Source organism: Agelaius tricolor, unplaced genomic scaffold (genome assembly GCF_023055355.1).
Source record: "Agelaius tricolor isolate 1412-34295 unplaced genomic scaffold, bAgeTri1.0.p SCAF_5, whole genome shotgun sequence".
NCBI classification, from domain to species: Eukaryota; Metazoa; Chordata; class Aves; order Passeriformes; family Icteridae; genus Agelaius; species Agelaius tricolor.
In genome coordinates, this window is record NW_027269265.1 from 2,345,464 (window position 1) to 2,369,676 (window position 24,213).

A 24,213-nucleotide genomic window follows, 5' to 3' on the forward strand; every position below is an offset into this window, starting at 1 on the left:
GGCTTAGTAAAACCCACTCCAGAGCTGGTGTCTAATTAGACACTGGGGTCTGATCTGCCCCCCTGAACTGCCCCCAGGCTGGGGGCAAGAGGAGGAGGCTGAGGGAAGCAGCCTCTCACCTTCCTGCCCACTGCCCAGAGGGTTTGTGGCCCTCCAAGTGCCCCTGGAATGAAACAACCCCCCCTAATTCTGCATTTCACTCCCTGATTTAAGCGCCACAGACGGGAGCCATCAATTCCCTCTCTCACTCCCCTCATCCATCCCACTGAAATGTCTCCATGGCTGGAGATTTACACTTGATTTTCTGCCTTTCTGCACCAGATAAGTCATTTCAAAATCCTGCTCTGCCCTCAGATGGGGAGGGAGGGGGGGCTCCCCTTCCCTGGGCCCAGCATCAAAGCCCTGCAGAGCAGACAAAAGGGGGTTTAGAGCAGGAGCCCCCTCATCCCACAATCCCAGCCTTCAGAGGGGAAATTAATTTCTCTGCTGCTTAAGATTTGGAAGGGAGGGATGCTCCAAGTGCTGGGCAAAGCCCATGGCAGCCAGGATCTGCTAAATCCTAATCCCCTGAGGCACCAGGTACGTCTGAACTCCTCCAAGCCCTATTTCACCACTCAGGCTCAGCAGTGGAGGAAGAGAGGAGTGGTGGCAGGGTCATCACAACCCAAAACCAACGGGTTTTGACCCAAAAAATACCCTGTGGCATCAGGCAGCCCTGCCTGGGCTGTGACACTGGTTTCAGCCAGTGCTGCAGCCACCTGAACAACCTTTCCCCCACGGATGGGGCCCTTCCAAAGGGCATCATCCCCACCAGCCCCTTTGTTAGAGGGCACTTCTGCTGTCTCCAGAAGGAAAAGGGAAAAACAGGGAAGGAAAAACCCCAAAACCCTCGTGACTGTGGGGAGGATGGCGTCCAAGTGCTCTTTAATTTCTCCTGGGTGTTCCTGTAATCCTGCACTCCACCCCATAATCCCTCCCTAGCCCAGCTTCCATGCACTTTTTATTTGCTATAATGGGGAGGAAAAAAAGCCTGATTTTTTTTTCTTCCCTAATCACCCACACAACTGATTTTTTTTTTTGTTTTCCTTTCCCCACCCTTAAATCTATTTCATTGTCCCCTCACTGCTGCAGTGACCCGTGGACAAAGAGCAGCAGCACCCAGCCCTGTCCCACGGGAATCAAGAGCTAAGATAGTGATTATTTTAAACCACATTCAAGCTTTTTTCCTGCTTTTCCTGGCATCTCCCCATCCCTGTTCCCAGCAGAGGAAGGCTTTGCCCAGCTGATGCTCTGGTTCACAGCTGGGTCTGTGTCCCCACAGTGTCACCCTCGAGGGGACAGAGCTGATCACAGCAGCTCTGGAGCTCTGCCTGCCTTGGTTTCCAGAGCTGCTTCCCAGGCAAGGAGCCTGCAGCACCATCCTCCCTGCCAGTCTTGCCTTTGCAAAAGGAATTCGAGACAAAAAAATAAATCTGTATAAATCTATCAGCTGCTCTCTGCAAGCCTGAGTGCTTCCTCCTGAATGAGGAAACCCCAGTGGCTGCTTCTGCAGGAACTGCAGCACTTCTGGTTCCTTGTCCCCAGCCCCTGTGACCCCAGAGCCCTGGCACAGAATCAGTTTGGGTGCAAGGGACCTTGGAAATCACCCCCTGCCATGGCAGGGACACCTTCCACCATCCCAGGCTGCTCCAAGCCCTGTCCAGCCTGGCCTTGGGCACTGCCAGGGATCCAGGGGCAGCCACAGCTGCTCTGGGCACCTGTGCCAGGGCCTGCCCACCCTCCCAGCCAGGAATTAATTCCCAATCTCCCATCCATCCCTGCCCCCTGGCAGTTCAAAGCCATTTCCCCTTGTCCTGTCACTCCAGGCCCTTGTGGATTTTCCCTTTCCCTGTTTCTTTTGGGCTCCCTGCAGGGACTGGCAAGGGCTGGAAGGTGTCCCCAGATCTTCTCTTCTCCAGCCTGAACAGCCCCAAACCTCTGAGCAGCAGAGGGGCTGCATCCCTCTGTGCCTCCAACAGCTCCCTGTCCCTCCTGTCACCCTCCTGAGCTGACAGCATCCATGGGGACAAGGCCATGCCACCCCCCTGGCCGTGTCCCAGACTGTCTGGGGCTGCAGCACAAAGCCCCCAGTGCTCCCCCATTGACCCTCCCATCACCCAAATCCCTGGAGAAAACCCCCACAGCCTCTTCCTTCCCAGATGCTGCCAACAGCCTTAAAATCTCTGCTTCTCCCCCCCCCCCCCCCCCCCAATTAAATTTTCATTTAAATGATATGATTTAGAGCTCTTAACTCAATTTTTTCCCTAGCCTGGGGCAGGCTGGAACACCAGCATTTCCACACTCCCTGACAGTTTGACACCAACAGCACAAAGCAGCTTGTTTCTCCAAATCTCCAGTTTGATCTAAATTAAAAGAAGCAAAGACTTTGGCATTAACCAACCTGTCAAAATGCATTAAAAATAAAATGCCTCCCAGGCCTGCCTGGCTCTGCCTCCCTACCTGTACCCTACACCCTTTGATTTGCTGCCACTCCAACCCCACTCTGACAAGAGCATCCCCAAGGAGGGCTTCTCCAGCTTCACTTGTAATTTCCCCTGTGATAACCCCAAATTTAGCTGTTTCTGGAAGATTTATTTACATTTCAATCAAGCTGGAGCTTCTCAGCCATATGATACCCCAATAAATGCAGAATGCTGGATTAGTTCTGCCTCACTGGGGCTGATTCCTGCTCTGTGCCAGCTCCTTCCCAAGGGGCTGGCAGGGAATGCTCCCCCCTGAGCACCCACTGAGCTGCACTTGGAAATTCCATTAAGGAATGCTGGGCACAGGAGCTGCCATCACCCCTCTCACAGCATTAAAGAGCTTTGGAAACGAGAGGTGGAAAAGAAAAATAATCCATCAATCACACCTCTCCAGCCCTGTGGTTTTTGCAGCCTTATTAAAAGGGGAAAGTTGTAATTTTGCTGGCAGGCTCCTCTCTCCAGAGTGGGATGCTCCAGCTGAGATTGATGCTCCAGGAGGGGGAAATCTGGAGAATTCTCTCTCCCCCTTTGCTAAGCTGTTTTCTCCTTGGGGGATTTGGCTCCCCTGCTGCTCCAAGGACAGGATTAGGGATTTCCATACAGGTGTGGCACCAGCTGGAGCTGCAGGGCTCAGCCCCAGCACGGCCCCACAGCTCCCAGGCCCTGCTGCAGGGGGGGGAACACTGAACCTGAAACCTTTCCTTCCAAGGAAAGCCTAAAAATGCCCCATTTTCAAGGCACAAAGCAGGGAGAACACTGAGGAGTCACAGCAGAGCCCCTGGAAGGGTCCCTGGAGCAGCCTGGGGTAGTGGGAGGTGTCCCTGCCCATGGCAGGGGGTGGAACTGCTCTCTTCCCACTCAAACCATCCTGGAATTCTCTGACCAGCCCCAGCCTGGTTTCTCAGGGGCTTCACTTGGTGAGGAACAGCTCTGGAGCAGCCTGACTGTGTTTTCCTGGGAGAAATTCAGAGAGGCTTCCTACACCCTGCTCATCTCAGACACAAGGAAACAGAAGGGACTTAAAAAACATAAAAACCAACACAAGTCCCAGCTGGGAAAAACCCCAGCAGCAGCAGGAGCTCAGCCTTTTGTCTGTCTGGCCACAACTCTCTGCTCCTCGAGCATCCCTGGGCAGCAGGAGTGGTGTGGGATGGAGGGAGCTGAGCCCCTGTCCCAGCCATGACCCATCCTGAGCATCTGCAGGGAGCTCACAGCCAGCCTGGGCCTCTCTGGGCATTCAGATCATGGGAATGGCAGAGAAATACCCAAGGGCTCTGAAAACACCTCTGGGCAAGGTTCCACAACAAACCTCAGCTCCCTTTGTGTAAAGAATCCATTTCTCACCCTTCATCAAAAGAAATAGTACAATAACATTTTTTTAATTTTCTATAAAATAAATAAATAATAATTTATAAAAATTAAAATTATTTTGATTTTCTATATTTTATATATATTAATATACACAAATAGATTATATTTCTGGATATTAATATATATAAAATATAAAAATATAAATAAATATGTCAATATCAACATGAAAATATAAATATATATATAAATTCATATATTATTTATATATGAATTTTTATATATATATAAAAATCTGTGTATATTTACATATTTATTCATATTTTCATGTTGATATTGACATATTTATTTATATTTTTATATTTTATATTTATATATACAAATGAATATATTATTTATATATTAATTTATATATAAATAATTATATAAATATAAATAATATTTATTAATAAATATATTAATAGAATGATATCATTAAAATACAAATTAATATATTAATATAAACTAGCATATTACTATAAATATATAAATACAAATATATTATTATAATATTGATCTATAAATGAATATATTAATATAAATAACTATATTTATTAATATATACTATGATTAAAATACAGATAGAATTATTAATGTAAATACAAATATTAATATGTTAATATAAATAATTTTTATAAACCTTATATTTAAGGTTTATAAAACTTCTTAAGGTTTATAAACTTCTCAGTTACCTCATTTCTATAAAAACAAACAAACAAAAAAACAAAAAACCAACACCTTTTCTCCCAATATCAGCTTTTTCTGCTTGGGTGGCAGCACCTAAAAAGCACTTTCTCTTCTAAGTTCTTCTGTGAGAGCCACCCAGAGCTGCTTTGCCAATGAAAATGTACCAGTTTAGGTAATTTCAGTATTTACCTGGTTCTTGGAAGTGCTCCTCATTTGACAGGGTTCTGGATAAGATGAGGATAAGTGCTTCTTTAAACTGATCAAAGTGGACCTGTGGGGGGAAAAAACAAAAAAAACAAAGGAAGGAAATGGGCAATCAGGTGGTGCAGGGAGTTAAACATGGGGCCAAAATATGAGGAAAAGAAAAAAAAAACCAGAAGGAAATGGGCAATCAGGTGGTGCAGGGAGTTAAACAGGAGGCCAGAATATGAGGAAAAGAAAAAAAACCAGAAGGAAATGGGCAATCAGGTGGTGCAGGAGTTAAACAGGAGGCCAGAATGCAGCAGAAGATGGGCAGCAGTGGGGATCACTCATCAGCACCCCCAGACCAACAGCCTGGGCAAGGGGCACCAAGGAACCCTGCAGAAGGGACAGCAAGGGACAGGCAGGCACAGCCAGCACCTCTGGGCACGTGGGAGCAGCTATTGCCACACAGAAGGACCCAAAGCCACAGATTTCAGGCACTGGTTGGGTTTTTCCATTGATCAGGAACCAAAAGAACACTTCCAAAGGAGCAGGGACATCTCCATCCCTCGAGGTGACCTGGCCAGGGTCGGTGGCTTCTGCAGTGAGACCATTCCTGAGCAGGGATGAATATTCTGCTGTGGAAATGCTCCAGTGCCCTCATTTACCTTCAAAAACCACTCCCCAATGTGGATGGCAGAAAAATCCCTCCCTTTCCAGGGCAGCTCCAGCAGCTCTGGGAGGGCTGAACTTGGAATACCAAGCCTGGAGTGAAGCTGGGAATAAACCAGAGATGATTCTGCCACTGAGGGAGGGTTTTTTTTTTTTTCCCTTCTGCTTTTTTCCATCTGTGCCTTCCTGGAAATCCTCCTGCCTGCCAGGCAGCAGAGCCAGGAGGAGGCTGCAGCATCCTCCCAGCCTGCTGGGGAATGTCAGCAATTCCAGCCTGGGGGACACCAGACCCAGGGACAGCTGGAGGAGCAATTTGACATGGGTCAGTGGCCAGGCAGAGCTGGCTGCTGCCATTTCTCCTGGCTAAATAAATCTTAGAAGAATTTTCAGCGTGGAACAAGAAGATTTTGAATTTAAAGGAACCCAGAGAGGCTGCTCTGGCTGGCAGAGCTGCACTCACAGGGATTTTCACCCTGCACAAGCACCAAAGCTCAAGTCTGAAGTTCCCCAGCTTGTTTTTGGGGGTCAAGCAAGCTCAGAAAAATACCAACAAGCCCCCTGGTTGGGAGGGGACAGAGGTGAGCCATGGAGGTACAGGGGAGCTCAGGCAGTGCCAATCACCCCTGAGGCTTTAAACAGTTTTAAACATGGGGTTTTTTTTTAAACACAATTAAAAAATATGTTCAGCACAGAAGCTCATCAGGACTGCTTCATCTGAATACTAATTGCTGCCATCCATTTCCAGCCACTGGTGTACTTCAAAAAGGCCAGTTTACAGAGAGAGGAGACTTTCCCCCATTAAAATAAAGAAAACTTGACATTTAGACTAAATGAGGATGAATAAAAGATGAGGGTGTTCAGATTACAGGTTCCCTCCCCATGGGATCCTCTCAGGAATGAATGGACAGAGCCAATCCCTTGGATGGGTGCTGGGGATGGCTTTGGAGGGGAGCTCACAGAAAAACAAGACCCACTTTGCATCCCTCACATGGAATTGAACAAAGCCAAACCACCTGGGCAGGTGTGCAGCAGCACTGCCATCCCCTGCTCTGCACAATGAGCCCACAGCTCCTGCCTGCACTGATGGGGAGGAGGAGGAAGGAGGAGGAGCTGAGCCCTTGCACAAGGACAGAGGCAGCCATCCATGCTTCCTGAACGCAGGAAATTCACTGAGGAGCTGAACAGCTTCTCATTCCCAGCCAAAAATGAGCAGGAAGGCTTGGAGAATCATTCAGGTTGGAAAAGAATCATTAAGGTCATCAAGTCCAACTCAGAGCTGCTCCAGCCAAACCCCAGGTGCTTCCAGAGGCACAGGAAAAACATGAAGATGTCAAAATCCAGCCTTTCATGGAGCAGATGCCCATGAGACAGCCCTGTGTGCCATTCACCCCCAAAAATGCCAAATATCCCCCTGAACAGAGGGGGAAACACCCCCAGAGCAGAGGATGCTCTGCTGCCCACTCCTCCCACCAAGAGCAGGGGGAGATGCTGCTGCTCACACCCCCACTATTGTGTGCCTGACAAATCACCAAGAAAGGAGGAAAAAGCCAGAAAAATAAAATAAGTTGAGCCCTCTCTGCTCCCTACAGCCCTTGGCAAAGCGTGGGCTTAGCAAAACCCACTCCAGAGCTGGTGTCTAATTAGACACTGGGGTCTGATAAAGTAGACTGGCCCTGTGGTCAAATTGTGATTTTTCCATGAGCAGGACAGCCCCAGGAGGCTGTGGAAGGTCAGGCTGAGGAACAGGACATGGCCATGCTCCTGTGCTGCACAGCAGGACTGCAAATGCAAACCAGCAGCACAGGGACAGGCACAGGGGGGGTCCCCAATGCCCTCCTCGCTCTGCAGGTGGAGTCCCAGCTAGAAAAGGGGGGGAGATTTGTCCTCAAGATGGGGCAGAGGTTTCCCCAACAGCAGCTGAGCAGCAAAAGCAGCCTGTGGTGCACCTCTGACCTTGGATGTGTGCAGGCACAGAGCACTCAGAGCTGGAGAAACAGCACTGATAAAATGAGAGCTGGGCTGGAGCACGAGCCAGGCAAGGCAGCCACGGGACAGCAAAGCCACAAAGGCTGCAGAAATCCTCCAGAAATCCTCCAGAAATGCTGCAGAAATCCTACAGAAATGCTGCAGAAATCCTACAGAAATGCTGCAGAAATCCTCCTGCAAGGCTGGGGGGAGCCTGGCCCAGGTTCCCCATCCCTGGAGGTGCCCAAGGCCAGGTTGGATGGGCTGGGAGCAGCCTGGGATGGTGGAAGGTGTCCCTGCCAGAACAAGATGGGCTTTAGGGTCCCTTCCAACCCAAACCACTCTGGTTTTATGACTCTGTTTTGGTATTGCTCATCTCTATGTCCGCTCATGGGGGTCTCTCTGCAATTTGGGGCTGATCCCAGCCAGCCAGGAGGCAATGGGGGCTGGGGAGGTGATGCTCAATGGGCTGTCCAGGATCAGGGACAGCACACACATTCCTGGCTGGCAGGGGGGCAGGCCCTGGATCCCTGGCAGTGCCCAAGACCAGGCTGGATGGGGTTTGGAGCAACACCCCACAGCCAGACCAGCACTGCACAGCCAGGGCAGCTCCCCAGCAAGGAGAATTTTCTCAGAACAAGTAAATCAAACAAGACAAAGCCAGCCCAGCCTGCCCAGGCAGCCAGGGACCAACCAAAGCTGTGCTGCTGAGCAGCTCTGGTTCCTCAGAGAAAGCCCAAGGTCCCTTCAGAGCCAGCTCCCTCTGAAGCTGTGCTGATTAGCACTAGAAAGGGCTGGGAGCCTGTGCCAGGGCACCTGCTGCTCCTGTGTGCCCCTGCCATGCAAAGCACTTGGCACAGGCTCCTTGCAGCTCCCTGCCCTGATCCCCAGCACAAACCCCATCCCCAGAGCTCTGCCTCGGCCTGCAGACTCCTTCCAGCCAGAAGCTGCACAGGGAAATGTCTGCTGGGGGAGATGAGGATCAGGGAATATCCTGACCCACAGGGAACATCCTGACCCACAGGGATCATCCAGTGCAGCCCCTGGCCTGCCCAGACCCCCCAACACTCCCACCCTGGGCATCCCTGGCAGCTCCTGGAGCTCTGGGGCTGTGCCCATTCCCTGGGGAGCCTGGGCAGTGCCAGCACCCTCTGGGGGAGGAACCTTTCCTGAAATCCAACCCAAACCTGCCCTGGCACAGCTCCAGGTGTCCCTTCAGGTCCCAACAAGCCACTCCTGCAGTGCCATCAGAACAGGGCAGCCTTGGCCCCAGCCCACAGGGCACCAAGGGGAGCAGCAAGGGCACTGCAGGCACAGGGGGAGGATATTTGGGTATTCTGCAAGAGGTCACTGCAGGGAGCTGGGAGTGAAAGCCCAGCCAGGCTGTCCTTGCTGCAGGCTGGGAATGCAGTGGTGCAGGTGAAACCTGAGCTCCTCATCCCTGCTCAAGGACAGCTCCAAGGACAGGCCCTGCACAGGCCCAGAGTGCCCAACCTCACAGAATCCCAGCAGGATTTGGGCTGGAAAGGACCTTAAAGATCATCTCATCCCACTCCCTGCCATGGGCTTCCACCATCCCAGGCTGCTCCAAGCCCCATCCAGCCTGGCCTTGGGCACTGCCAGGGATCCAGGGCCTGCCCACCCTGCCAGCCAGGAATGTGTGTGCTGTCCCTGATCCTGGACAGCCCATTGAGCATCACCTCCCCAACCCCCATTGCCTCCTGGCTGGCTGGGATCAGCCCCAAATTGCAGAGAGACCCCCCATGAGCAGACACACAGATGAGCAATACCAAAGCAGAGTCATAAAACCAGAGTGGTTTGGGTTGGAAGGGACCTTAAAGCCCATCTTGTTCTAGCAGGGACACCTTCCACAGTCCCAGGGTGCTCCAAGCCCTGTCCAGCCTGGCCTTGGATACTTCCAGGGATAGGGACTGGCTCCCAGGGCTCATCCCCATCCCTGCACTGTCCCCAGGACACCTCTGGTTTGCTGCTAATTAAAGGGCACAGAGAGGGCAGACAGACAGACAGACAGACAGGCCCAGCCACACCCATCCCCTCCCTCCTGCCACCGAGGGTGAGGGGCAAGAACCTTCCTGAGGCACCCCAGGAACTGCAGTGAGCATCATCTCCACACAGTGTGTGAGGAAAACACTTCCACCACAGGGGTTTGGCTCTGCCTGGAGTCAGGGCAGGATTTACACCCACCCCAGACCCCAATAATTCCCAAACCATCTCAGGGGAGGCAGCACCTCCAGACCACCAGTCAGGGCAGGATTTACACCCACCCCAGACCCCAATAATTCCCAAACCATCTCAGGGGAGGCAGCACCTCCAGACCACCAGTCAGGGCAGGATTTACACCCACCCCAGACCCCAATAATTCCCAAACCATCTCGGGGGAGGCAGCACCTCCAGTCCCTCTCTGAATGCAAACTCAGCTCCCAGTCCCTGCCCAGGGCAGAGGGCTGCAACGAGGTTATCTTTAAAATCCCCTTCCAACCCAAAGCATCCCACGATTTTATGATCCCAGAGCATCCATTCATGCCTGGAGCAGAGCCCCAGCACAAAGACAAGCACGTGGCCCCAGGGAGCTGCCCCTGAGCAGACAAAACCTTCCCCCAGTGCCCCCCTCCCCGGGGCTCTCCCATAAATCCCAGCCCCTGGAAGGGCAGGCAGACAAAGGCTGGGACCATCTGCAGCACGAGGGGCAGGTGCAACAAGTCTGTGCTCAGGGGGCTCTGGGTGTGCTGCTGCTCTCCCCAGGAAACCCCAAGGATGCCAGGGCCATGAAATTGAAATCTGGCTCCTGCTTAAACCTGGGCCACTGCTGCTGCTGAGGAGCAGAGGCAGAGATTGTCCTGAGGCTCTGTGGCAGGCTGGGAGGGAGAACCATGCCCAGGGACAAAGGGGGGATCAAATAAAATGGGATGCCTCATGTCCTGCAGGGGTGGAGCTCTGGGTTGGGATGGGGTGAGTGTGACCCTGCATTTGGGATGCTTTAATGGGGGTTTTAGTGCCCTGACCAGCTGTGACAGCCACATCTGGTCTCTTCTCTCTGTGCCACCATCCCACAAGTGGCAAAACCAGGACAGGACAAGGGGAAATGGCTCTGAGCTGAAGGAAAATAGATTTAAATTCAATATTGGGAAGGAATTCCTGACTGTGAGGGTGGGCAGGCCCTGGCACAGGGTGCCCAGAGCAGCTGGGGCTGCCCCTGGATCCCTGGCAGTGTCCAAGGCCAGGCTTGGACAGGGCTTGGAGCAGCCTGGGATGGTGGAAAGTGTCCCTGCCATGGCAGGGGTGGCACTGGATGATCTTTAAGGTCCTCCCAACCCAACCCATTCCAGGATTCTTTGCTAACAGCATCTGAGTGCCCCGTGCTCAAGATGACAGAGCAGCACAAAGTCTCTGGTGCTCCAGAAAATGCCACACTGCAACTCTAAAGGTCAACAACCTCCACCTGCATCCATCCCAGCTCCACTCACTCACAGCAGAAGAGCTGCAGCCCCAGGGCAGGCGAGGAAGAGGAGGAAAAAGGAAAAACCCCTTTGATCATTAAAGGAATTATTTTGTTTGTGAGAACTGCAGTTTGATTGGAAATTGGAGTCGGGATGGCTGCCTGTGTGTTGAAAGCCCTGGCTGCCCTGCTCCACATTTCTGTGATTTTAATGAGCAGTGATGGATTTCAGGGTGATTTCCAGGGAAGGATCTGATGCACTCTGAGCACAGAGACACCCAGCTGAACGTGGAGATCCCCCCAAGGGCAGCAGCTTCTGCTCACTGCCCTGGGATTTAACCCCATGAAGGTGCAACCACAACTGGAGAATGGCTTTGGGAAGCCACCAACAGCAGGCAAAGTGGACAGAGATGGCTCAGACAGCGTGGGACAACATTCTGTACCTTAGAGAGACATCCGTGACTGCACACAGCCCTGCCAGCATAACCACAGCTTAAGCCAGGGTAAATCACAGGCTCAAGCCCTGGATTTAGGGCTTTGTCCCATCCCAGGTGGCTCAGAGCCTGTCTAAGCACCTGGTGAGCTGGTTTGGGGAGGTGACCCAGGCCAGCAGCAGCAGGACCCAGAGCTGGGGACACAGACACAGCGTGAGCCAAGGGCAGCCAGACCTGGCACCTGCTCTGGCCTTGGGAAAGCTCAGCAGAGCACAAGGCTCAGCCCAAAGTGGTGGCTCCTGAGTTTCACACCACCTCCAGTCAGGGCAGACAGAGCAGTTCCCTCTCCTGCTATCCCCAGTTCTGCTCTTGGAAGTTGCTCTGTGCCCACCCTGCTGAACAGACCAGACCAAACCCCACAAGCCCTGTGGCACCAGAGCCTCAGGAATGTTGGATACACACAAATCACACGCCAATCTCTCCCCAAAACCACCCCATGCACGCAGGCACTGCCCCCTCCATCCCCCAGCTCCTTACCCTGCCTAGGAGGTTTCCTTGGAGCAGGGTCTGCTGCAGGGCTGGGGCCACCTCCTCCAGGTGCAGCACGTGGCAGAGGTCAGTGAGCTCCTCCTGGCCCAGGGAGCCCGTGCCTGTGCTGTCAAAGCTGTCAAAGAGCTCCTTGAGGCGAGCTTCATACTGGTCCTGCTCAGCTTCATCCATCCCATAGCCTGCCACGCTCACCTGGGGGAAGAGATGGCACAGGTCATCCCTGGTGGCATGGGACAGCAAAAAAAAAAAAAACCAAACAAAAAACCCCAGGGCTGGCACAGAAGATGCCCACCAGGCTGTTTGGGGCTGTATTTGGTTGCATTGATGCTCCACCACTGCTCCAGCCTCTCCCAGCCCACTGGGGGAAGAAGTCACAGAGCAGAAAGAGCCAGGGGAAAAAGCCTGGCAGAGCCAAACCCTGGGGAGGGGACAGCCCAGGTGGCTGGGACAGTCCCTGTGTGCCACCTCCCACTGCTCCTGTCAGCTCGTCTGGCTCAGCTGCAGCAGCTAAATTGTTCCCTGGGGCTCCAGGGATCCCCAGGTGCTGCAGGTGAGCCTTTGGTGAAAAGACAAACAAGGCAAGAACGGCTCAGCAGCTGCAGGGAGCAAAGCCTGAGGAGGGCAGGGCAGGAGACCCCAGCCCAAACCCTTCAGGGCAGCCACCCACCATGGCCACCCCCTCCAGGAGCACAACACAGCTCCAGGATCCATTCCAGAATCATGGAATGCTTTACTTTGGGGAAACAACTCCCCAGATCAAGCCCAGCTGCCAAGAGCTCCCCATGCTGCTCCCCCTCAGGTGTTTCAGGTCAAACCCTGGCTGAAGGCAGAGAAGAGTGTGACAGGCAGCAAAGCCAGAGCAGCGTGGGGACAGCCAAAATGGACCCGTGTCCTGCAGCAGGCACACAAAACCCAGACCCTGTTGGCCTCAGGTCTTCATTTTCCCCTCCAGGTCAAGTTTTCACCCCTCTCATCCTGCTCACAGCCCCAGGAGCTGTTCTGGCAGGGGGTAAAGGGAAATTTCCTGTCTGAAATGCAGGATTTGGCTGGATCCGTTTGCTCAGCCTGGCTTTGGGTGGCAGCTGTGTCACCCAGCGCCACCACACAGCCTCAGTGTGGATGTGCCACTACCCTGGGGCACAACAGGCACTGTCACCGTGCTTGGGTGACAATGGGCACAGCAGTTGGTGTCCCAAGGAGCCAGCTGGGCATCCCAGCCTCATCCATGAGCCCACACCAGCCAGCCGTGGGAATTCTGGTTTTGTGACTGCTGGGGGTTGTGTCAGCCACATTTCCCAAAACAGGGGGGTCCTACCCCAACTCCCTTCCCCACCCAGCCCCGTCCCCTCTGCTCCTCACAGGGTTCCTGTGGCTCCCTGGGCCACAGCAGCACTCCTGGACATCCCAGAGCTGCTGCAGTTGCAGCCCAGCTCCACTGCCCTGCCCAGCCCAGCCAGGAAATCTGCAGGGCAGGCAGAGCAGCAGCTGTGTCCTTGATTTCCCTGGCTGCAGGAGCAGATGCCAGGGCAGAGCATCCTCTGGATCCCACATCTGCTGAGGGATGCAGGGCTGTGGAGCCCACAGAGCCCACAGGACAGGCACAGCCCAGCCAGGCTGTCCTTCCCCTGCCCTGCCACAGCTCTGGGCACTCCAGGGATGGACACAACCCCTCCACCTGAGCCTCACACCCTTCCTGGCCTAATTTTTTCCCCCCAAATCCCTCTTGAGCTGATTTCCCAAGTGCTGGGGGGAGGAGGGAGGCACAGACACATTCGACCCGGGGCACAGAGGAGGAGGAGGAGGCAGCACCCAAAAACTCAGGTGCCTGTGAGCAGGAGGAAGGCAACAAACTTGTTTCCATTGCCACACCAGCAGCCCCATTTCCCACCTGCACCCCCAGGGCTCCACAGTGGCTGGATCCTGGTGTCAGGGAGCCCTGCCTGCACATTCCAGCGGCCCCAAAACTCACAGCCAAGCCTCCAGCAAAGGTGACTCCACCCCACAGAGCTTCCCAAGCATCTCTGAACCTCTTATCTTCAGGGTCAGCCACCTCCTGCCCCCCCAGAGATGTCTCCAGCACCTGACCAGAACCAGTTCCCCCAGTTAGTGCAGAGAGATAAATGCCACCTCCCAGTATATCCCTGAGCATCCCTGCTGCTGGAGCACTGGGATCACCCCTCTCAGTGCCACAACAGCCCAGAAACTCACCCTGGGCAAGTTCGGCACTGGGAACCCCAAAAACCAGCAGGAAAACCCCAATCCCTAAAGGAAAAGGGAATCAGGTGCGTGGGCCACACCTGCCCTACAGCCCAGGTGAGTTTTTGGTGAGGGACAGCCAGAGCTTAGAGGGACACAGTGCCACAACAGCACAGAGCCCTAAAACTCACCCTGGGCATTGGGAACCCCAGAAAACCAGCAGGAAAAGCCCAATCCCTAAAGGAAAAGAGCATCAGGTGCATGGGCCACACCTGCCCTACAGCCCAGGTGAGTTTTTGGCAGGAACAGCCTCACACATCCCCACGCCAGGGGACAGCCAGAGCTTAGAGGGACACAACCCCCCCTGCAGAGCCTGGGAAGGGATTCCCTGTTCCCCAGGGCCAGGGAGGCCAGGGCTGGGTGCCTCCTGCCTCAGAGGGCCCAGGGCGCTGCCAGCAGCCCGGCGATCCCGCAATCCTGCTCAACCTCCATCTTAGGCAGGCGGCTCCGGCACGCAGCCGGCTGCGCAAGGTGACCCAAGATGCCTCCTCTCCTCTCCTCTCTCCTGCCTGAATTATTCAGCAGCGCTTCCACAGCGAGAGGGGGAAAAAAAAAAACCAACCCAGAGCCTCCTTCCTACCTGAGGAGCTGGCATCGGGCAGCAGTCAGAATAATGAGGGCAGCAGCATCAGAGCCCCGGCTGCGCTGCCACCTCCATCAGCAGCCGTGGTGCCGGGGAAGGGGGGACCCGGCAGCGGCACACAAAGCCCCAGTGAAAGGGCTGCCTTTCATCCCTGCTCCAGATGGGCCAGCAGCTGAGATGCAGCAGGGATAATAGGGGCAGGCAGGCAGCAGCTGAGCGGGGGCTCCCCAGTCCCCCGCCAGGAGGAGAGGGGATGGTCCCTGCACAGGGCATCACTTTGTTCAGATTTATTGCTGCCCTTCTGTGCTGCTTCAAGCCCCCCAGAATGACCAGCTTGAGCTGGAAAGTGCACGTTTAGGACAGTCAGCACCACATTATTCCTCATTTCTGTTCTCCTTATTGCCAGCCCGGGGAAGCAAAGCGCTCCGGGATGATGATGAGAAGAGGAAGTTTTCACCGGCATTTCTTTCCTGCTTTTAAATCCACCCCCTCCTGAGAGCCAGATAACCTTCAAGGCACACAATGTAGGGGCCTGAGAGGACTAAATTCTCAGCTAAATTTAACTCAAACAATATAGGCTTAAACAGTAATTACTGCTTCGCATATTTAAGTGCCTGGAATCGATATCAACTTTAGCCTGGAGCTAATGAAGACACAGATCGGTCAATCAATGGCATCAGCAAGGAGAAACACCACAATTAGCACAATTACTTTTTTTGGGGGGGTGGGGGGGTGTTTGTAAGCAGTATGAATTACAGAACCCCAGAATTATTTGAGTTGGAAGGGACCTTAAAGGTCACTTCATGTCAACCCCCAGCCACAGGCTTCCAGTAGGACAATACAAAATCACATTTGCTGCTGCACAAGAGGAAAATTTTGGGATTTTGGGGATGCTCTGCATCACTAATCAGGGCTAGGGGTACCTTGCCCTTATCCCTGCCCTCCACTGAAGTCATCACCTCCAAGGGACAGCGAGGAAAATGTTTTTACTGCTCCTCTTGATTGCCTCGACTCAAATGAGGGCCTGGTAATTAGCAGTAATTACCCAGCAGAGCAGCATCCACCTCCAGAACACAAGCACCTACTCCATGGCATGTCACTGCTCCGAGTGTCCCCCCAAAGTGTTCTTGGCCACACTTGGGCACTTTAAAGCAACTTTCCCTTCCCACTGCACCTGTGACAAGCTGGGTGATGTGAACACAGCTGGCAAAACCCACCAGGAGCCCAGGTTTTAGTGCTGGGGGTTGTCTGAGAGGCCCAGCAGCCACCAAAAGCAGACTGGGGAGCTCTTGCTGGAAAGGCAGAGCTGAGGTTGTCTCACCCTCATTATCTCCTTCCCTAATGAACCATCTCATCCATCAGCAGCTCTGCTGAATCACAGAATTCCCTGAGCTGGAAGAGACCCACAGGGATCATGGAATCCAGCTCCAGGCCCTGCACAGATACCCCAAAATCCCCATCCTGGGCATCCCTGGAGTGTTGTCCAAACTCCTGGAGCTCTGGCAGCCTCGGGAATGTCACCATTCCCTGGGAAACCTGGGGGGAGGAACCTTTCCTGCAATCCAACCCAAACCTGACTCACTCCAGACATTCCCTGGGTCCTGTCACTGGTCACCAGAGAGAAGAGCTCGGTGCCCTGTCCCTGCGTCCACCCCAAAATCCCCACACCGCGTCAAGACAATTTCCAGCTCAGCTCACTTTGCCCGTCCCCTCTTGGAGCAGCAGCCCCACAAAGGGTCCCAGCGAGAAACCAAAGGGAAAAACAAAACCCAAAAAGACAATGAAGCACCTTAATGCCAGTAAATCACTTGACAACACGCCCAGCTCTTCAAGGGTCACTACCAGAGTAAGCCTTACAGCTGGCAGCTCCTCCTCCCCATTGACCACGCTCATCATTTTCCCTCTGCACCTCAAAACACCCCCAAAAAACACCCCCAGACCCTCCGAAGTTGGCAGAGAGCAGCGACTCTGTTAACCAAGCCCCAGTCCAGATCAGCCGAGCAGCGCTGGCTATAAAAGCACTATAAATTTATGTAAAGAGCTTCAAAAGCAGCGCAGCGGTTTGAATATTCACGCCAGCCCGGTATTTGCATTGTAATAGGGCTTTTCACTCCCGGCCTTCCCTCCGTAAGGAAAAACAAAGCGCCCATCTGGTTTGATTTTTGCAAATCGGGCTGGAGTCGCTCCGCAGTGACTCGGGGAGCCCCGGGTGCGATAAAGCCCAAGGTGGAGGAGGCACAAAGCTGATTATTGCAGGAGTAAACAAAGCGAGCCGGGAATTCATCCCGGGAAAGGCGGGATTCGGGAATTCCCGCGGAGCTCGGAGCTGCCCCGCTCTGCTGAATCACGGCGAAAACGAGCCCAGAGCCTTCCTCAGCTCCGTTTTGGGGAGCACACGAGGAAGAGGAGCAGGATACACCCAAACTGTCACCCAGGCACCCCAGTACAATCCCAGCACTGGGTGCTCCTAGGCTCTGGATTTTGGCTCCATCCCTACAGGGATGCTCCAAGGGAGACGGGCCCACGGCTGGGGACCAGACAGCAGATGCTGTCTGCCACCCTGGTGACAACGAGAGCTCTGCCGATGACAAAACAACTGCTGTTATTAATTCCTCCAGCCGCAGCCGGCTGCTCCCAGGGCTCAGCCCGGCCGGAGCGGTGCAGACCCCGCTGCCAGCGCTCGGAGCATCCCTCCGGGAGCAGGGACGGGGCGCCCTTGGCAGGAGGGCGAGTGGCTCCCGGTACCTGCCACCAGCACCGAGGGGACCTTGGGAGCTTTGCGGTGTCACCCACTCACAGCCACCCCTGACACCGCCCTGCGGCTACGAGGAAGCAAACCTACCCCTAACCCTGTCCCCAGCACCCCCTTCCTCCAGCATCCCACCCTCCAGCATCCCCCCTTTCCCTGCAGCATCCCCCCGCCCTGCAGACGCCCTCGTTGCCCAGGCACCCACCTCGCCGCTGCTCCCGGTCCCCGCCGGCCGTCCCGGCGCCCCGCACACGCGGCCGGCCCCGCCGGGAACGGACGGGACGGGAAGGGGCGGGCAGGGCCCGGCACCGCCCGCGGAGGAGGGGCCGGGGCGTTCAGCGCTGCCCCCGCACCGGGGCTCGCTGCTGCCCCTTCCCCTTCCCCTTTCCCGTTCCCCTTCCCGTTCCCGTTCCTCCCCCGTTCCCGCAGCCGCCCCCGTTCCCGTCCCGGCCTCACCGGCTGCCGGTGCCGCGGGGCTGGCGGAGCGCTCGGAGCGTTGCGGGCCCGGGGGAGGCGCCGCGTTCAAATGCGGCCGCGTTTATTGGGCCGAGAATCGGGGGCGGCCCCGGGGGTGCGGGACGGCCCCGGGGCGGGGGGACCGGCGGCCTTTGTGCGGCACCGCCCGGGAACGCCCCCCGGTACAAGGGGCGGCTGCGGGGCTCTGCTGGGGCGTCCCGCACTCCTGGGGCACCAGCGTGTCCCCGCTGTTCTGGACCAGTGTGGCATCGCCTCAGCTTCCTGCTGGCATGTCCCCCAGTGTGGCATCACCTCAGCTTCCTGCTGGCATGTCCCTCAGTGTGCCATCACCTCAGCTTCCCGTTGTCCTGCACCCTCGGTCCCCGATGTGCTCATCCCCCGGGTGGCATCACCTCGGTTCCCATCATCCTGCACCCCAGGGATATCATCCCGTCTCCCTGCTGTTCTGCACCCCCGGGTGACATCAGCCCAGCTCTCCACTGTCGTGTCCCCCAGGGTGGCACCGCCATGGTCCCCGCTGTCCTGCATCCCAGGATGGCATCACCCCACACCTCAGAGCGGCTCTGCAATGTCCCATCCCCCCAAATGGCATCATTGCCGTTCCTGCCATCGCACTCCCCAAGGTGGCATCGCCCCAGCTCCCAACTGTCCCATCCCCCAGGGTGACATCACCTGAGTTCCCATCATTCTGCACCCCACGGGGACATCACCCTGGCTCCTGCTGCCCTGCACTCCAGAGCAGCATCACCCCAGCTCCATCCTGTCCCCCAGATGGCATCACCCAACTGTCCTGCACCCCAGGGTGGCATCACCCCAGCTCCCCAGCGTCCTGTCCCCCACAGTGACACCACCCTCGTTCTCACCTCCCACGAGCCAAGTGGACACCACTGAGTCCTTGCTGTCCTATACCCCAAGGCGGCATCACCCCTCCTCCCCATTGCCCTGTCCCCCAAGGTGGCATCACCCCGGCTCCCCACTGTCCTGTCCCCCAAGGTGGCATCACCCCGGCTCCACTCTGTCCTGCACCCCAGGGGACACGGCCCTGCAGCTCCTCATTGTCCCAAAAAAACAATGGCGCGTCGCCTGGGCTGTCCCATGCCTGAAGGTGACAGCAGCACATCGCTGTCCCCACCCTGGGGATGTGGCACCCTGGCTCCCTGCCATTCCCGGGTACCATGTCACCCCCCTGTCCCCCACCCTGGGGACGTGGCACCCCAGCTCCTGCCATCCCTGGGCTTGGGGGACAACATCCCGACTCTCCTTGTGTCACCGTGATGCAGGACAGCTGCTGTGCTGTGACATCCACCCCTCGCACCGCCCCAGCTCTGGTGGTGGCTCCGCGCTGTCCCACGCGCGCCCCTCACTCTCTTTGCGGGGGTGACAAACCCAAGGACCCCTTTTCCCCCAGGAGCCACCTCAGGAGCAGGGGAGCCCTGGGGCGGTGACACAGCAGCCACAGCTCCATCCCAGCTCCATCCCAGCTCCAGCCCAGCTCCATCCCAGCTCCATCCCTCATTTCCAGCCCGGCAGTCCCGGCTGGGAGCCGCAGCCGCCGCCCGCCCACGCTCCTGCTCCGCGCCAGCCGAGCCGCAGGAAACCGGCGGTCCCCAAGGCTTGTGGGCTCTCTGATGGCTAATGAAGGGTTCCACCCACGCTGCAATCCGCTCTCGAGCAATTGCATGAGATTATTTTGTTGTTTTTTTTGGTGAAAATGCCAGGGGCGACGTGACTTTTTAGCCTTCTTCCCTTTTTCGAGGCGGCTCTGGTCCGCGGGTTCAAGAAATTTCGTAAGGAGGAGGGAGGGGAGCACAAAAACCTCGCTCAGATCATAAAGCAGGCTTAAAACCCCACAGCAGAGCCACGGGTGGGTTTGCCACCATACGAGGACATCTGGGACACGTGAGGTGACAGCGTAAAGACCTCCAAAAGTATTGTAATAAAATATTGTAACAAAATATTGTAATCAAATATTTAAGGGTAGCTCTGCTGCACGTCACCTGGCATGTCAGTGCCACCTGTCCCGGGGCAGGGCTGTGGCTGTGGGGCATGGCACAGTGTCCCCAGCACAGCCCTGTCCGGGGATGTGGCCGTGTCCCCGCGGTGACAGCAGCGAGGCAAGGTGACACCAGAGGGAAGGGGCCCTTTGCCGGACAGATGTCAGCAGCCGTGGCTTTGTGCCGGCCAAGGGCTTTTTGTCTGGGTTTTTAACATTTGCCATTTTTCTCCGCCGCTTTCTTCTGCTCTGACACTTGCTGAGGGTTTTTCTTTCTTCCCTTTCTCCCTCTCTTTCCACATTTGCTTTTCCATCCCCGCTTCAAACACTTTTTCCCCGCGTATTGTGCTGAAGTTGGAACCATCTGGTGCTTTGTTTTGTTGCGAGCCCGGCGAGTGCCAGGACCTTTATACCCCTCCTCCTCCTCCTCCTCCTCCTCCTGCCTCTCTAATCCAAGCGACAGCCCCTAAAAGTCCCCCCCTGTCCCCAACAAAGCCACGGGCCACACGCGTGCACGGGCGGGCGGTGGGGACAGCGGCACGCTCGGTGTCCCCATGTCCCCATCCCACAGGGACATGAATCCTCCGCCTCAGGAGCGCTGGGAATCGTCCCGCTGCAAATTCCTGACTCATTTTTAGGACCAGCTGTTAGCAGAGGCATCCCGGTTTTATTTTTTTGTGAAAAATGCGTATTTTATGATTGGGTTTTCACAAGTATTCAAATGAATATTGTATGTGTTGTGTTAGAAAGTGATGCTGTATTAATTCTCTTAAGTAGTGTGTTAAATATAGTTTTAGGTTATAACAAAATGTTAAAATAGAAACTATGCTATGTAGGATCCTTTTTTTAAAGAAAGGACTTGCAGTGAGACAGCAGCCACAGGACACCTGAATCGTTCAGAGAAAGAGAATTTATTGCTCCATTATCAGGAGAAACGAAGGCCCTGTTAGGATTCAGAGGAAGAAGCTGACACTGCCCAGACAGAATCCTGTGTTTGAATGGAATTTCTGCATCATGGATGAGCTGTATGAATATGCAACAGGCTGTTGTTTTTAAGGGTTAATCCTCTGGTAACGTGGGTCCTTTTTCGGGCTTATTTTGCCCAGAAAAGGTACCCGGACTGTCTGTAACTCTTTGTATTTATTGTGTCATATTGTTCTAATTCAAATTGTCCAAATTATTATTACTCTAATTGTATTACTATTTTTATAACCATTTTATTACTATTAAACTTTTAAAATTTGAAAAACGAGTGATTGGCATTTTTCACATTTTTCCCACAGGAGAAAAGGGGAAAGGGGCTCCCTGCGTTTCTGGGGAGCCACGGAGCCGCGCCAGAGCCTCCTATTTTTGGAGCCCCCTTCCCAGCGAGCAGCTGCGCTCCAGGATGGCATTTACAGCCAGCTCGGAAGGAAGGAAACCTCGGCTCAAGCAACGTCACAAAAACCGGGACACGTGGGAAACGCGGGGATTGCAGGACATCATTGCCACCGATGGAGCCGCGGCTGGCACGGAGCCACCCAAAATCAGGGGCAGGCGGTGGGTGGGTGACCCCTGTGCGAGGCCGTGGGTGCCCGGCTCCTGCAGGAACACCCTCCCGGCTTGGCTCTGGCTGCTCCGTCACGCTTTCCTTCCCATTTTCCCTGAACAATGGGGTGCTTTGTTCTAGGGCGAGGAAAAGTCCGGGAGCTGGGGGGGAGCGGGGAGCTGCTCCTGCATTCCTGGGGTCTTTCCAGCTGTGCCCTGCTGGGAGCAGGAACCCCTCATCCCGGTCAGGACAGGGGGAAGAGGGTCGTCAAATAGCCAAAAAAATTCAGAAAAAAAAAAATTAAAAAATAATTAAAAAAAAAAAAAAAGCCATGGAGCCATCAGCAAAATATAAAGGGAAAAAGGAAAAGAGGCTGTGGGGGAAAAAAAAACCAAAAAACCAACCCAAAACCAAACAGCTGGAGGGAACCTCCCCATCTCCCAGCTGGTGCCGGGAGAAGTTTGGAATGACATAAGCCCAAACTTTGCTTTTTTTTTGCACGAAACAAAGGCGAGCCCTGCTCAGCCGCAGTGGTACCGCCGCTCCTCGGCTCGCTGCTGCCATCCCACGTCCGGCTCCCAGCTCACAAATCTCCTTCCAGCACCGCCTCTCCGGCCTCATCCTGCCTCATTCCAGCCGAGGATTTTCCCTTCAGCCCAGGAAAACCTGGTGTTTGCTGTGCTGGGTCCTTATGGCAAGAAATATTTGGGTGGATGCTCCATCCTGGTGAGCGCTGTGAGCTTCCAGAGCTCTGTGCCAGCCCCTTCCAGCTCTCAGGAGCTCCAGACCCCTCTGGCACCTTGCCCAGCCCTGTGGGCATCACTGAAGTTTTTGGGGATCACCTCTCCCATGAAAAATCACTGCCCAGCTGCAGCCCCAGCACTCTTGGAATGGGGAAAATCAGGGGTGGAAGGAAAAGCTCTGGATTGTAAAACCAGTTGGGAATGGGGAAAAACTGGGGCTGGAAGGAAAAGGTTGGCCTGTGAAACCAGCTTGGAATGGGGAAAAATGGGGGTGGAAGGAAAAGCTCTGGTTTGTGAAACCAGCTGAGAATGGGGAAAAATTGAAGGTAGAGGGAAAAGCTCTGGATTGTAAAACCAGTTGGGAATGGGGAAAAACTGGGGGTGGAAGGAAAAGCTTGGCCTGTGAAACCAGTTGGGAATAGGGAAAAACTGGGGGTGGAAGGAAAAGCTCTGGCCTTTCAAAACCAGCTGGGAATGGGGAAATATTGGGAGTGGAAGGAAAAGCTCTGGCTTGTGAAACCAGTTGGGAATGGGGAAAAATTGAAGGTAGAGGGAAAAGCTCTGGATTGTGAAACCAGTTGGGAATGGGGAAAAATTTGGGGTACAATGAAAAGGTCTGGCTTGTGAAAGCAGCTGGGAATGGGGGAAAACTGGGGGTGGAAGGAAAAGCTCTGGATTGTGGAACCAGCTGGGTCTGTTGGTCATTTCCCCCGTTCTCCTGCCCCTGAGGCATGGGAAGAGCAGCTCAGGGCTGGCTTGTGCCACCTCATTGCAGCAGCTGCTGGTGGGGAACACGCTGTGCCTGCCCACAGCCCTGCTTTGGCTGGACCTGTTTGTCTTTGGATTTGCATTTTGCTGTTGAGGCAGGGTTAGATTAGATATTGGGAAAGAATTGCTCCCTGTGAGGGTGGGGAAGCCCTGGCACAGGTGCCCAGAGAAGCTGTGGATCCCTGGCAGTGCCCAAGGCCAGGCTGGACAGGGCTTGGAGCAGCCTGGGATGGTGGAAGGTGTCCCTGCCCATGGTAAGGGGTGGGATGGGATGGGCTTCAAGGCCCCTTTAACCCAAACCATTGTGGGATTCCACGATTCCAACTCAGGAAAAGCAGCACAGGCCTGACTTTGGATAAAAGCAGCTCCAAATGCCAGCCTGGGTGGCTGCTCCTCTAGGGAAAGGTTTGTCCCCAGCCCTCCCACAGATGATTTATGGGTCCCTGCTGTGGGCCCCACTGACAGGTGAGGTGCTGAAGGGCTGGCCCAGCTGTGGGTGCCTTCCAGCAGCACATCCTCCTGCACCTGGCAGGCTTGCACAGGGAATTCTGCTGAAACAGGGCTATTTCTCTCCTGGTGGGAGGTTTCATCCTGAAAAGGCCCAGCTGACTCACCCTGACAGAGCTGCAGGTGGGAGGCTCAGCTGGGAGGGCAGGTTCCCACCCTTCCTGCTGAATCCTGGGGACACCACGTTCAGTGTTAAACCGTTTTAAAAATTATTTTTATTTTTGAACCTGGAAGCTTTCCCTCTGTGCTCCTTGCCTGTGGCAAGGCTGTTTTCCCTGGTGTGTCACCTTATTGCAGGCCACACGATCCCCCTGGCCTCTTTTGGGGTACAGAGGACTGCAGATTTCCCAGGGTCCCCTCTAAACCCACCCAGCCTTGGGTCACAGGGGGCTGCAGATCTTCTGGGGTCCCTGGGGGCTGCAGATTTTCTGGGGTCCCCTTTAAACCTGCCCATCCTGGGGGGACAGAGAGCTACAGATGTCCTGGGGTCCCTGGGGGACAGGGGACTGCCACCCTGATGGTGTCCCTCTAGACGTGGCCAGCCCTGGGGGACAAGGGGATGTCACCCTGGGGGTCAAGGGGATGTCACCCTGCCAGAGACCCCCTGAGACGCAGCCAGCCCTGGGGACAAGGGAATGTCACCCTGGGGGACAAGGGGATGTCACCCTGGGGGACAAGGGGATGTCACCCTGCCAGAGACCCCCTGAGACGCAGCCAGCGCTGGGGGGGGACAAGGGGATGTCACCCTGGGGACAAGGGGATGTCACCCTGCCAGAGACCCCCTGGGACCCTG

General features: G+C 54.9%; 1 protein-coding gene across 4 annotated transcripts in view; it reads right to left on the reverse strand.

The window, feature by feature from the left end:
- NIN (ninein) overlaps positions 1-17,770 on the reverse strand; it is a 71,222-nt gene extending 53,452 nt beyond the window's left edge. For 2 of the 4 annotated variants that reach the window (XM_071426077.1, XM_071426078.1), the window contains exons 1-3: positions 17,610-17,769; positions 11,805-12,008; positions 4,746-4,827 (exon numbers count right to left, since the gene is read on the reverse strand). In XM_071426077.1, the coding sequence (XP_071282178.1) occupies positions 4,746-4,827; positions 11,805-11,987 (265 nt within the window). In that variant the 5' untranslated portion in view covers positions 11,988-12,008; positions 17,610-17,769. Of the gene's footprint in view, positions 1-4,745; positions 4,828-11,804; positions 12,009-17,609 lie in introns of all 4 variants that reach the window. The other 2 variants (XM_071426080.1, XM_071426079.1) reach the window with 2 other exon arrangements.
- Positions 17,771-24,213: the final 6,443 nt, after the last annotated feature.